Genomic DNA, 11,539 nt, shown 5'->3' with positions numbered 1-11,539 from the left:
ATCAATTTACCACAGGTGGACTCCAAGTTGTAGAAACATCAAGGATGATCACAGGATGCACCTGAGCTCAAATTCGAGTCTCATAGCAAAGGGCCTGAATACTTATGTAAATAAGGTATTTAATTTTTTACTTTTTTTTTTATACATTTGCAAACATTTCTATAAACCTGTTTTCGCTTTGTCATTATGGGGTATTGTGTGTAGATTGAGGGAAAAAAAACTATGTAATCAATTTTAGAATAAGGCTGTGGAAAAAAAAGTGGAAAAAGTCAAGTGATCTGAATACTTTCCGAATACACTGTAGCTTAAAGCCAAACAATAGGCAACAATTTGATCATTGGCTGATTGCTCCCATGTCCCAACCCACCCAGTTGACTATTTTAAAATGCTGGAAGTCCTCAATGCCAATGTCCATGCTAAAACGGGTTATGTCCACCTAGATATCTCTATCTATCTTGATGGAATAAGCATGTACGCAACAGATCATATATAGATGGTGTGGTGATTCGTTTTCAGCATTAGTTTGGATGGATCATTTTTTATACTTCACAACTATTACTTTAATGATACACAGGCTTTAAAATGACTGTGTGTTTATTAAATCATCTTTGAAAACTCAATTTGTTATTTTAGTTATTGATGGTGAATGTGTTTGGAGATCTGCATTGAACTTAATTGATCAGCCAATGAAAAATAATGTTTGTACATGAATTCGTGCTGGTCAAATGCTCCTTCTCTTGAGTATGATAAACTACAAAAACAATGTTTTAAGAGACATCATTTGTCTGAAGCAGAAAAACACAGGAAATTCAAATGAGCATCACAAAGCTACATTTGACCTATGCACGAGCAAGGTTTTTCAGCTTATGCAGCTTTCACACCTGCTAGAGCAGTGTTTCCCAAACTCGGTCCTGGGGCCACGCTTGGGTGCACGTTTAGTTTCTTGCCCTAGCAATACACAGCTGAATCAAATAATCAAAGCTTGATGATGAGTTGATTATTTCAATCAGCTGTGTAGTGCAAGGGCAAAAACCAAAATGTGCACCCAAGCGGGGCCCCAGGACCGAGTTTGGGAAACCATGTGCTAGAGTATTGTCGCTTTATTGATCTACTGTACTCAATACCGTATCCCTCAACCTCTAGGGGGCCTCCCACCCCAAAATAAAAATGGTTTATCTGGAATGCAAGTCATGTGCCCAGGGGCCCTGACCTCCAGGGGGCCCCCATTGATTTTGTAAGTCACTCTCACTCAAATATCAGATGAACATATAACATATGTAATGGCAAAATGTGTAGAATTGCAAGATCGCAAGCCAGCTGGACTTTGTGTCAATTGCTTCATGTTGACATGAGGGAACGTGTGCGCACATACACAGTGTACTTCTATAGAAGTATTTGAAAATAGGTTACAATTATTTCCTTGAAATAGCCTATGATTTTAAAATACTTAATTCCAAAAATATTAGTTCAAATAACCCTATAACCAAACAGACCTGGTTCAAATACATGGGATTGAGGCGCCTTTGAATGGGGTATAGCAGTAGATGCCAGGCGCACCGGTTTGTGTCAAAAACAGCAACACTGCTGGGTTTTTCACGCTCAACAGTTTCCCCATGTGTGTCAAGAATAGTCCACAACCCAAAGAACATCCAGCCAACTCGACACAACTGTGGGAAGCATTGAAGTGAACATGAGCCAACAACCCTGTGGAACGCTTTCAACACATTGTAGAGTCTATGCCCTGACGAATCAAAGCTGTTCTGAGGGCAAAATATATCTTGTACACTGTAGGTTCACACACAATCCCTCTTATGTCAACAGCTGGCTTGCGATCTTGTTTCTTCTGTACTCAAACCTTCAAATGTAGGCAAACATTTAAAAAAATCCTACAAATGATTCACTCCCTCTCGCATACCTATGCACATTCACACATTTTGAAGTGAAATAAAGTTAGCCAGGTTTTCGTGCGCAAACCTTTATTTCAATGGCTTCACACAAAAATATCGGGATTTGCCTTGGCTCTGATAAATATAACACTTATGTTTGTGTGAGAAAAACAAACTGCAGCGATGAATCTGAGGGATAAAAACATGCATTCAGTGTGTGGACCACTCGACTTATCAATACTGTAAGATAAATCAGTCATTCATGATTACAGTGACAAGAGTGATGATATGTGAGTTACTTCCGAATCCTATCAATTTAATGCAATAATTAGATGGAATACCTCTCTTCCAGGAAGACAAACAGAGCTTCTGAAAAAAAAGTTTAGCTAATACTTTTAATGTATACATTTTTTGTTAGTACTGACATGCCAATATAATCTCTGTGTGACTGTGGCTAAAAGCTATTGCATTAACACAACCCCTTGGCCTTTTAGGTTCACTGATTGTAAAAAAGGGCAGAGAGGACATAGTCCTGCTTCAACGCTTCGATCAAGTAGAGGTCAATCAAGAGCATCTCAGCCTGATAGGATGAAGTCTCTATCCTTTGACTTACTTATATAGCCTAACACAAAAAACCATGCACTTAACATGGAGATATTGTACATTACACAGTTTGGGGGTTAGTGTTAACCCTCACAGTGTAGTCAAATAGGCACAAACAATACTACTGCAATACAACCTTACTCTTTACATCCTTACCAATTTGACATCTTTACTAACTCCTATGCGTTCTACACACAGATCATAATTTTAGAAGAGGAGTCAGTAGGGCACAGGGGTTGCCTATTGGAGCCTACTGGGGTACAGGAGACCAGATCTCGATAAGGGTCATCATAGTCGGGTGGCTGAATCTAGAGACCAACAGAGAAGTGTCCACCAGCTGCCAGTCTATCCACCCTACAAGGTCTTCCCCCTCTGATGGGCCATCTTCATTCCCCCCAGAGGAGCAGTAAAGCCCCCCTTCTCCTCCACGTTGAAGAGCATTCCTCCCTGGAACAGAGATTGAGCAGGATGCGCAGGTGTCACATTTATTATGCTCCCCGTCAGTGTTATTCTTTCCTGTTATTTCTATCATGCGGGACACAGGGTAAACGGAGTTCCCAACACCTTAACCACCATTAATATAGCGTCATAATTTAAAATAAATACCGGTGGAAAGATTTTTAATAGTATGAACCAACATCGTATCATAACGCTAACTAGAAACTGTTTTTAGATTCTCAAAAATATGAATATATAGCCCATCAATATTTCAGAACCATCTGTCATATACAACTTAATCTTTCATTTGTGTATCTTTGCAATTTTACAACCTACAATTCAATAACTAAAGAGCATAAGAGGCTGACGTTTTCATCTGTGTGCGCTACTTACCATTGTTAGCGATGGGTACCGCGGATGTAGGAGCGGCTCACCGGCTGGGTCCAAAATCCGGACACACATCATAACATGTAAATTATGTAGGATAGGAAAACAAGTCCCATGATAGCAAAAAACATCAACACTAAAATGTCCAACATGATGAGAATGCCAGAAATGGAGGATGCAGATGTATCGCCAGAACACACGACGAAGAAATTGGAAGCCCCCCCAAAACCGGCGCAGATCGGGGGAGATCGGAAATAGCCGGAGCAGAATATACCCCTCCAAAACCGGCGCAGATCGGGGGAGATCGGAAATAGCCGGAGCAGAATATACCCCCCAAAACCGGCGCAGATCGGGGGAGATCGGAAATAGCCGGAGCAGAATATACCCCTCCCCGCCCTATACTTTCTATAGTATTGTACGCGTGGAAGCATACGGGTAGACATTAAAACCAGGATAGGGAGTAGCGTAAAACATGGGACATTTATTTTTGCTGAGGGCCCAGTCCCATATGCATTAATACATGCAATTTAGTGTTCAGCAAAGTCGTAGTCATATAGACAAGGAATCACACCGAATGAGGAAGGATTTACACTGAAGGAAGCAAATAATACTGGACGCTACCGAGTAAAAATGACATTTTATTTAATCTGTAGAATATTTAAGTACAATTCGAAGTGCTGAAACAGGGCAACATGAGATGCTTTTATCAGTTCCTTAAAATTCAACTGGAGCCTGATTTTCTTTTAAGAATGTCAATATATGCATGTAAAAAAAAATCTGAATAACAAAAATGCTATCAAAACAAAATCATTTTTTGATGGAATGCACAACATCGGTCTGAATGCTAGGTCAGTGTTTGTGGTTGCTTGATGTGATTTATATCTGCACTTCCTATACCAGTATCATACAAAAGCAGGGAATGGTTGATTCATCAGAAGCATAGGACATAGGAGTCTTTAATTGGGGTAGAAGGTTGGAGGACTCTTGGCCATAGGATTGATATGACCACATACATTGGGGGAGGAGAACAAGGTGATGGTATGAGATATGATACTGCAGAGTTGTAGGAGTGATACCAAAGCAGAAGAGAATATTGGTCTCCTGGCAGATTCCAAGTCTTTCCTTACAAACCGCAGGTTAGGGGCTAGTAGTACACTTTCCTAGTAGCATCCCTTTCCTAGCCCCATCCAGCTCAATACAGACAATAACATGGCACAATAATAATGTCTACACCTTGCCGCTGTGGTCTATCATCACTCAAGTCGCACAAAAACGCAATTGGCTTGTCTTTAGCCACTTTGGATTGGTTTCCCTCCAACTACCACCATCATTCACCTCACTCCGAAATCCCCCTAGCAACTAAAACAAATCCACATCACTGCAAAGGAAAAGCAGCTGTGGCAGCCAACGTAGGCTTGGTTGATTCCCCATCTATGAAACACACCAAAGCCTCCAAGTAGCCCAGGCAATTTTATTTTGAGAGGCATTGACTGCAGATACTGTACAAGGCCAACCAGATTCATAAAAACTCCCAACACCCCATTCACGTCAAGCCAAACCACCTCTTCCTCCCCACCCTTTTTTCAGTTACTGCAGCAAAGCAAGTGAGACTTCAAATGGCTCTGCCCCAAAACTGCCCTTCATAGTGTACGAGTTTAAAAATGTCCAGTTGTCAAGTAGAGATCATAGATGCTAAATGCCAGCCTAGACTTACCTTTTTTTTATCAGCATGGCAATCTGATTATCTAGTCGGGTTGAGGTGTGCGTTGTGTTCCTTCTAATTCATTTAAGCATCATTGTTATAACTCATCACATTACAAAGTTGAAGCCAAAATGATATGAACGGTCAACACCTACTTATTGTCCAACACGTCCCACCACACTGGTACTAAAAAGGGTACCGTTTACCCTTAATACTGCCCCTTCACCTCATTAGATCAAAATCATTCCACACTACAGCTCTAGTCTGCAGGCAAAAGCCCCTTCCTTCCCCAGCACCATGACCCACAACCCAAAACAACTGTACAACACCACCATCAAATCAGGCTACACGGCGGGAGTACGGCTTTGTTTTTATAAAGTGGAACAAGACTTTTAATCCCATCTCCACCCCCCCCCCCCCCTCCTCATCTGTGACAGTCACAGCGCATCAGAAGGGAAAAAAAACAGTAGGGTGGGAAAGATAAGGGAAGGGGAGAAGTAAGCGGTCGAGGAGGAGTTCACTGCGTCCCTCTCCCAGCCTCACACGGTCCCTCAGGACACGGAATGTACAACGATCCGTCGGCACTGAAAGAACCTGCCCCTGACAGGACATCCAGACGGATCTCGTAGCTACGACTATGAAAGTTACGCCATTGTCGCGTAACATTTCTCAGTTTTCTGTGCAACACAGGCGTGCCACTACATGGGTAAGGAATGTCCTATGGAAATGTGTGCCTATAGAATGTCAGAGATTATCTATAAATGCGGGCGAGAGAGCGGGGGCCTAATGTTACTATGTGCCATGACGACTGCTCATTAATGAGCATGTGAATATTCATGAGCCAGTGGCACTCCAGAACATTGCTCTCCACTCTTCAGAGTTTCAAGGAAAAGAGAACCGGGCGAGATATTGTGCCAACTCGTGACTGGACAAAAACAGGCAAATTGGGTTGAGGAATTATCAGACAAATACATAACCCATGATGGTTGATTTACCCCATGGATCTAAATCTGTGGGATCGCTAACCCAGCATACGCACACGTCTAGACAAAACTAGCGTGCCTTATTGGTTCATAAATCGAGTTGCCGTTTTATTTCCGAAATGTATTTGATACATTGACATTTTTAAAATAAGCCTCTTACAAAACCAACAAAAGCAAAAGGGGGAAAAAAAAACAGCATGATAGGAAATAGAAACACCAACATTTACCACAGCCTGGATTTCTGACCCCCGTTCAACACTTCTCATAACAAAGGACTGGAATGTTTAATAACAAAACAAGTGAAAAATAATAATAATTTGAAAAAAAAAAAGAGAAAAGATTGACAATACAGAATTGTTTTGGGAATTGTGTTTGGCCTTCGCGCTTAAGATTGATAAACTCGGATGTTGGTTCTCTTGGAATAGGGGCAGGACCTGGCCTGATCCTACCCCCTCTCTCCGCCCCAGACCCCCTCCAACCATCACGTCACTCATCTTCCTGTAAGTCTGTCGGAAGGCATGAGGCTGCGAGCGGGAGACAGCAAGAATGAGGAATAGCTTCACACCCACTGACTAAGGTGATGACATGATTGAAAGAAGATTGTAACCACGTCCCCTAACTAACTCGTCCCTGATCCCTCCTGTACTTCAATTGCCTGAACTTGAGGTACAAGGCAAGGCAGGAGGCGCTCTTCAGTTTAGATAGGATTCCAGTTGAGTTTCAGAACAATACCCACAATGCAGTGCAGGACAGGGTAAGACAGGTGAGGTAACAGATAAGTACTATTGATAAATGCGTACGTGTAGTTATAGAAATATATAAGACCTCTCTGGTAAGACTGATACTGTAGACTGCTCACTGACTGGTTGATGCGACAACAATGGGGTATTGATGGTTAATGGAATGTACACAAGTCAAATATTCAAGCTGAGTTCTAACTGCCCAGATATAGTAAGATTCTACACTGAGCTTCCAGTCAGACCAATTTCAACCAGTTTCAAAAACGGAAAAAAGAAGAAAAAAAAAAAACCAACTTCTGAAGATGCCACACCCACATTCCAAACTCATTTTCTCATGACCACATTGGCCTCAGTTCTCTGCTGTCATGGCAACTTGATTGACAAAGGGGGAGGTTCATATCGTTTTGCATCATAGTTTGCTGGAAAATTAAGTGCTGTAGCTAGGATAGTTGTGATACACTATGACCCCTGACGTATATATAGCCTGTAAGATGGAGGCATGTTACTTCTGTAAGACTTAAATTCCACTTGTGACTGCTTTTTTTAGTGGACCGAAGAATTGGGACAGAGACAGGCAGACAAACAGACAGAGACGGCAGCACAGACAGAGAGTCTGTCGTTGGAGGAGAGCACACCGGGGGGGGGGGGTCTTACAGGACAGATCAGAGAACGAGTGAAAGAAATAGAAAGCGGCATTAAGATGAGATGGCACTGGGCTTTTCATTTGTTTCTCTCCCCTCCCTCCCACACTTCTCCTTCTCAGATCAGATGGCCTCTACATAGTTAGCAGGCAGCATGCCCTGCTGGCCAGTGCGCTCGACACGGCCGTACATCCAGCCCTCGTCGATCACCTGCGCATCCACGATCACATCTCCCTCCAGGAAGCCCACCTCGTCCTCGTCGGCTGCAGCATAGTCATACACCGCCTGGTACCGCTTCTACACACAGGAAGAGAAGGGGGAGAATATATATATATATATATATATAGAACGAGTGAAAGAGAGAGAGTGAAAGAGAGAGAAAGAGAGGGTGAGAGAGGTGAAAGAGAGAGAGAGGGTGAGAGAGAGAGAGAGGGTGAGAGAGAGAGAGAGAGAGAGAGAGAGAGAGAGAGAGAGAGGGTGAAAGAGAGTGAAAGAGAGAGAGGAGAGGGTGAAAGAGAGAGAGAGGAGAGGGTGAAAGAGAGAGAGAGGGGTGAAAGAGAGAGAGAGTGGGTGAAAGAGAGAGAGAGAGGGGGTGAAAGAGAGAGAGAGAGGGGGTGAAAGAGAGAGAGAGAGGGTGAAAGAGAGAGAGAGGGTGAAAGAGAGAGAGAGAGGGTGAAAGAGAGAGAGAGAGGGTGAAAGAGAGAGAGGGTGAAGAGGGTAGAGAGAGAGGGAGAGAGAGGGTGAAAGAGAGAGAGGGTGAAAGAGAGAGAGGGTGAAAGAGAGAGAGGGAGAGAGAGAGAGAGAGAGAGAGGGTGAAAGAGAGAGAGAGGGAGAAAGAGAGAGAGAGGGTGAAAGAGAGAGAGAGGGTGAAAGAGAGAGAGAGGGTGAAAGAGAGGGTGAAAGAGAGAGAGAGAGGGTGAAAGAGAGAGAGAGAGGGTGAAAGAGAGAGAGAGGGTGAAAGAGAGAGAGAGTGAAAGAGAGAGAGAGTGAAAGAGAGAGAGAGAGGGTGAAAGAGAGGGTGAAAGAGAGGGAGAGTGAAAGAGAGAGAGAGGGTGAAAGAGAGAGAGAGAGGGTGAAAGAGAGAGAGAGAGAGGGTGAAGAGAGAGAGAGAGAGAGGGTGAAAGAGAGAGGGTGAAAGAGAGAGATGGTGAAAGAGAGAGAGAGAGATGGAGGGTGAGGGGATGTAAAGGAATAGGAGGGAAGGAAGGGAGAAGGTACGGAGAAAGGGAGAGAAAGAGAACATGAAGTTCCTATAGCACCACCTTCAACAAAGACAGTCAGTCTCTGCTACAAGGCAAAGCCAGGCACAGTGGAGGCCCCCATGCAGAGAGAACAGTGCCTATGTCCCAAACGGCACCCCTTTCCCTAAATAGTGCATTACTTTTGACCGGGCCACAATGGGCCCTGGTAAAAAAAAAAGCAGTGCTTTAAATAGGGAATAGGGTGCCATTTGGGATGGATCCTAACACAAGAGAGAGGAGGGTTCTGTCTCACCCCGGAGCTGGGAGGGGGGGCGGCGGCCACCTGACGGACTGGTCCAGGAGCCGCTGCTGACTCATAGCTGTAGTTCTTAGACGCAGCAGGGGGCTGGTGGGGCTGCTGGAACACTGGTGAGAGAGGGGGAAAAGGAGAGGGGGAGGAGAGAGAGAGAGAGAGAGAGAGTTGGGGAGAGAGAATTGTGAGAGGGAGAGATTGAATCAGAGTGAAGGATAGACATTTTTGGCTATTCAGTCTGACAAATGGGATCCCCCATTCCCCGGGACTCTGACCCCCCCCCCCCTGCTGTATTCCCCCCCTATCCCTCCATCTAACTGGCACCTCATTGGTCAGCCCCAGGGCTCTGATACAGAGAATTCCAGAGCACAGCAAGTCAAAACTTGCAACCATCATTTAGCGCCTTTCAGTCAATTATTATAACAATGACTCTGTGATATTGAGAGGTGATAACATGTACATAGTGAATGCACAGGTTAACCACTAGCTCACAGTCATTGTATTCAGGTGTGCTAAAAAAAACAGGAACTGTCCACAGAGCAGAAAAATCAAACATTTTATGCCCAGGGATAAATGTAACCATGTGTCTACTCTCACTGATGTTAAAGCTACAAAATGTAATCAAATTTTGGTCTTGAAAAATATATTTTAGATGGTACAATAATTCTCTACACTTTACTTGCTTGTGAAATTAGGCAGACCATTGGAATTTTAGCAACCAGGAAATGTCATCGTGCATCTTTAATAAATTTATTTTCATAGTGTGTGAGTGTGTGAGTGAGTGAGTGAGTGAGTGAGTGAGTGAGTGAGTGAGTGAGTGAGTGAGTGAGTGAGTGAGTGAGTGAGTGAGTGAGTGAGTGAGTGAGTGTGTGAGTATGTGTACCTGGATTGGGGCTGTTGGGCTGGGGAGATGGGATTTCTCCTCCCATCCTGTTCTTCTCAAACTCCTCATGGTACTTAATCTGTGTACACACACACACACACATTATATTTACATTGTGACATTTGTCATTTAGCTCTGACACATAGTGGCTAGATATAACACGTCATGTATGGTGCTGCTTAGTTTGATAAGAAAATTCAGATTGCATCCTGTTGACTGTACCAGTCCAGCAGATAGCTATTTAGAGCAGGGAAATAAAGTGCAGTTCCTGTCATGTCCAGTAGGTGTCTCCATATCCCTCTCCAGGCAGTAGGGCTGCGTGTGTAATAGGTGGGGCGCTACAGTGCTAAGCTATGTGCTTCTCCATTTCTACAATAGGCCTGCTGACACAGGAAATGACATCGCAGCCGGAAGTTGGGTGACCTCAGCGCTGCCTAGCAACCCTTGCTGACACATCACCAGGAACAGGTGAAATGAGAAAAAGTGGAAGAAATTGAAAAAGTAACAGAGACCCAAAGGAGGAAGACAGAAAAGAATGGTGCAAAATATATCATGTCTAACAAAAATACTGGGTGAAAATGACCTTTTAGTTACATGCGCCGACCTTACAGTGAAATGCAGTAAAATAACGATATTATATACAGGGGGGACCGGTATAGAGTCAATGTGTGGGGGCACCAGTTAGTCTAGGTAATATGTACATGTAGGTAGTTATTAAAGTGACTATGAATAGCAGAGTAGCACAGAAGTGAAAGGGGGGGGGTTGTTGCAATGCAAATAGTGGCTTGCCGTGCGGAAGCAGAGAGAACAGCCTCGTGTGCCTGGAGTCTTTGACCATTTGTAGGGCTTTCCTCTGACACCGCCTTGTATAGAGGTCCTGGATAGCAGTACATGCTTTCCTTGTTTATTCAGGTAAATCAAAGCTGCATCACAACCAGCAGCACCAGCCCTAATATAACAACCCAGCCAACATCACAGAGAGACAGCATTCATCTCCAAATGACCAATAAACCTGAGAGACAGATCCTTTTCTGCAGTATAACAGCCCTACTATTCCCAGCCTGAATGATAAGACTGACACAGCCTATATTCTGCCCCCTCTCTCCCTCCCTCCCGCCCTGGGTGGGTGAAAGAGGCCAGTGTGTTAAGCGGAGGAGAAGACCGTGTTAAGCGGAGGAGAAGACCGTGTTAAGCGGAGGAGAAGACCGTGTTAAGCGGAGGAGAAGACCGTGTTAAGCGGAGGAGAAGACCGTGTTAAGCGGAGGAGAAGACCGTGTTAAGCGTGAGTGAGGATATTGCGTTCAGTGACCGTGAGAAGACAGTTTTTTTAATGTGAGAGAGCGAGCAACATGTTCAATATGTTACGTGAGAGAGTCTGACATTACTTCTGTTTGTTTTGAAGGCGAAGGTTGCACACAGATGGTGTGTGTGTGTGAGAGAACAGGAAAAGCCCAGCCCATGCCAGTCTCACTCCTGGACACACAATTGCCCCCCCCCCTTCCTCTTAACCTTCACTACATGAATCAGTAGAAAGTTACAGGATGTAGGAAGGGAGAGAGGGCTGGAGAATTTAGTGAACGTTCTAAATGAATGTGAATTAGAGTCATATGACAGAGAGATAAGGAGAGCGAGAGACGGGGACTAGTCCAGACAGACAGTTGTGAACGAGAAGGGGCTGGAGTAGGACATCTCACATCTCAAAGAGAGCTGGACATGTATGTCTCTCTCTGACCTACTGAGTGTGGGTCCATCCGAGGAGGAGGGAGAGAAAGTGGGGAAAGG

The 11,539-nt window shown here is 44.2% G+C and overlaps 1 protein-coding gene across 1 annotated transcript in view; it reads right to left on the bottom strand.

Annotated features, from left to right (window-relative positions):
* Positions 1-3,939: 3,939 nt before the first annotated feature.
* The window catches only part of LOC135555761 (LIM and SH3 domain protein 1-like), a 43,705-nt gene continuing 36,105 nt past the window's right edge, over positions 3,940-11,539 (bottom strand). The window contains exons 5-7 of the mRNA XM_064988472.1: positions 9,758-9,836; positions 8,875-8,987; positions 3,940-7,677 (exon numbers count right to left, since the gene is read on the bottom strand). Of these exons, the coding sequence (XP_064844544.1) occupies positions 7,504-7,677; positions 8,875-8,987; positions 9,758-9,836 (366 nt within the window). The 3' untranslated portion in view covers positions 3,940-7,503. The remainder of the gene's footprint in view (positions 7,678-8,874; positions 8,988-9,757; positions 9,837-11,539) is intronic.

The sequence above is a fragment of the Oncorhynchus masou genome, chromosome 15 (assembly GCF_036934945.1).
Source record: "Oncorhynchus masou masou isolate Uvic2021 chromosome 15, UVic_Omas_1.1, whole genome shotgun sequence".
Classification (NCBI taxonomy): Eukaryota; Metazoa; Chordata; class Actinopteri; order Salmoniformes; family Salmonidae; genus Oncorhynchus; species Oncorhynchus masou.
Note: the sequence above shows the minus strand (reverse complement) of the source record. Positions and strands in the feature narration are given on the sequence as shown.